The sequence below is a fragment of the Eurypyga helias genome, unplaced genomic scaffold (genome assembly GCF_000690775.1).
Source record: "Eurypyga helias isolate BGI_N326 unplaced genomic scaffold, ASM69077v1 scaffold36179, whole genome shotgun sequence".
NCBI classification, from domain to species: Eukaryota; Metazoa; Chordata; class Aves; order Eurypygiformes; family Eurypygidae; genus Eurypyga; species Eurypyga helias.
The window spans coordinates 5,081-6,277 of record NW_010274607.1 but is presented as its reverse complement, the minus strand read 5'-3'; the positions used below and the strand labels follow the sequence as shown (position 1 = coordinate 6,277).

Genomic DNA, 1,197 nt, shown 5'->3' with positions numbered 1-1,197 from the left:
TCTCCCCGCTGCGGGATGGACAAACCCCGGACAAGAGGGGGAAGCAGCTAAAAAAACCCGAGCACCTCGCGCTTGGAACGGGCTCGAAAGCGAAGCAGCTACTTCAGGTAGGAGGTTTGCAGCCAGAAGGGTGCCTCGAGTCCATCGAGACCTTTTAATCCTCAGCACATTCTCCTCGTGCTTAACCCCGATACGATGCCCCAACGCGCTCAGAGCTCTGCCAAGCACAGTTAAGCCCTGTTAAACGGGGACATGACATCAGGCTACTGTACACGCTCCTCCGCCTCAGCTTCTTCCCACTGTACATCTTCCAGCGGAGACCTGAAGCTGAGGAAGGGAGAGCGGAGCGGTGTGGGTGGGGAGTGCATCCCGGGGAGGCGATTTCCGCCGCCGGCATCGCTCCGGGACAGAGCGTTTAGGGTTTCGGCGCGCTGTCGGACCTGTCCTCAAAAAGGAAGCCGGTTAATCACGTCACGGAGGGTCCCCAGCAGCAGCACTTAATTAAAAAACAACGGGACGCACACTTTGGGAAAGGGGTTGCCGGGAGGAAAGGCACGGGAGAACGGCAGGAGAGCAGCTCAGGAGTCGGAACGACATGCTCGGAAAAGGTCTGGCGTCTCATAACTCGCCAGAAATAGAAGCAAACTCTAGACGCCAGCCCTGCTCACCATCCGCCCGTGAGCGCTAACGGACCGGGGGGGTCTCCACCTCGGCTACCCTAAAAGGAGCGCTACGGGTCCGGGGAGCGGGGTTTACGGGGACAGGTACAGCCTTCGGGGATGCCTGAGGCTGCGTCGTGCTCGGGTCGAGCCTCGCGCCGGCGGGCACAAGCCGAGGTCAGAGGAGCACACTCCCTCCTGGAGGCTTCACCTCTTTGGTCCTCCCGTCCAGCAGATTTTTGGCACCAACCCAAGACTGAATATAGCAAGTCCAGAAGCTGTATAATTTTCATTCCTTCTAATATTACAAGTACCAGGGCAAAAAAGAATGGCTAAACCCAGGGGGAGAAAAAGCGATCCGGCCGGCACGACAGGTTCCCGCGGGCTGACCCGGCCTGCGGAAGGTCAGCAGGGGCTCCAGCCCACGCCCGGGGGCCCCAGGAGAACGGCTTCTGCCAGCACTCACGGGTTTGCCAGGCACACGAGCCCGGCTGCACGCCTCTGGAAGCCCAAAGAAAGCTCCAACCTTTCCCAGGTG

General features: G+C 59.8%; 1 protein-coding gene across 1 annotated transcript in view; it reads right to left on the bottom strand.

Moving 5' to 3' along the window:
* Positions 1 to 263: 263 nt before the first annotated feature.
* Positions 264 to 1,197, bottom strand: part of PSMA5 (proteasome (prosome, macropain) subunit, alpha type, 5) — a 5,641-nt gene continuing 4,707 nt past the window's right edge. Inside the window, exon 7 of the mRNA XM_010159857.1 lies at positions 264 to 440. Within this exon, the coding sequence (XP_010158159.1) occupies positions 264 to 440 (177 nt within the window). The remainder of the gene's footprint in view (positions 441 to 1,197) is intronic.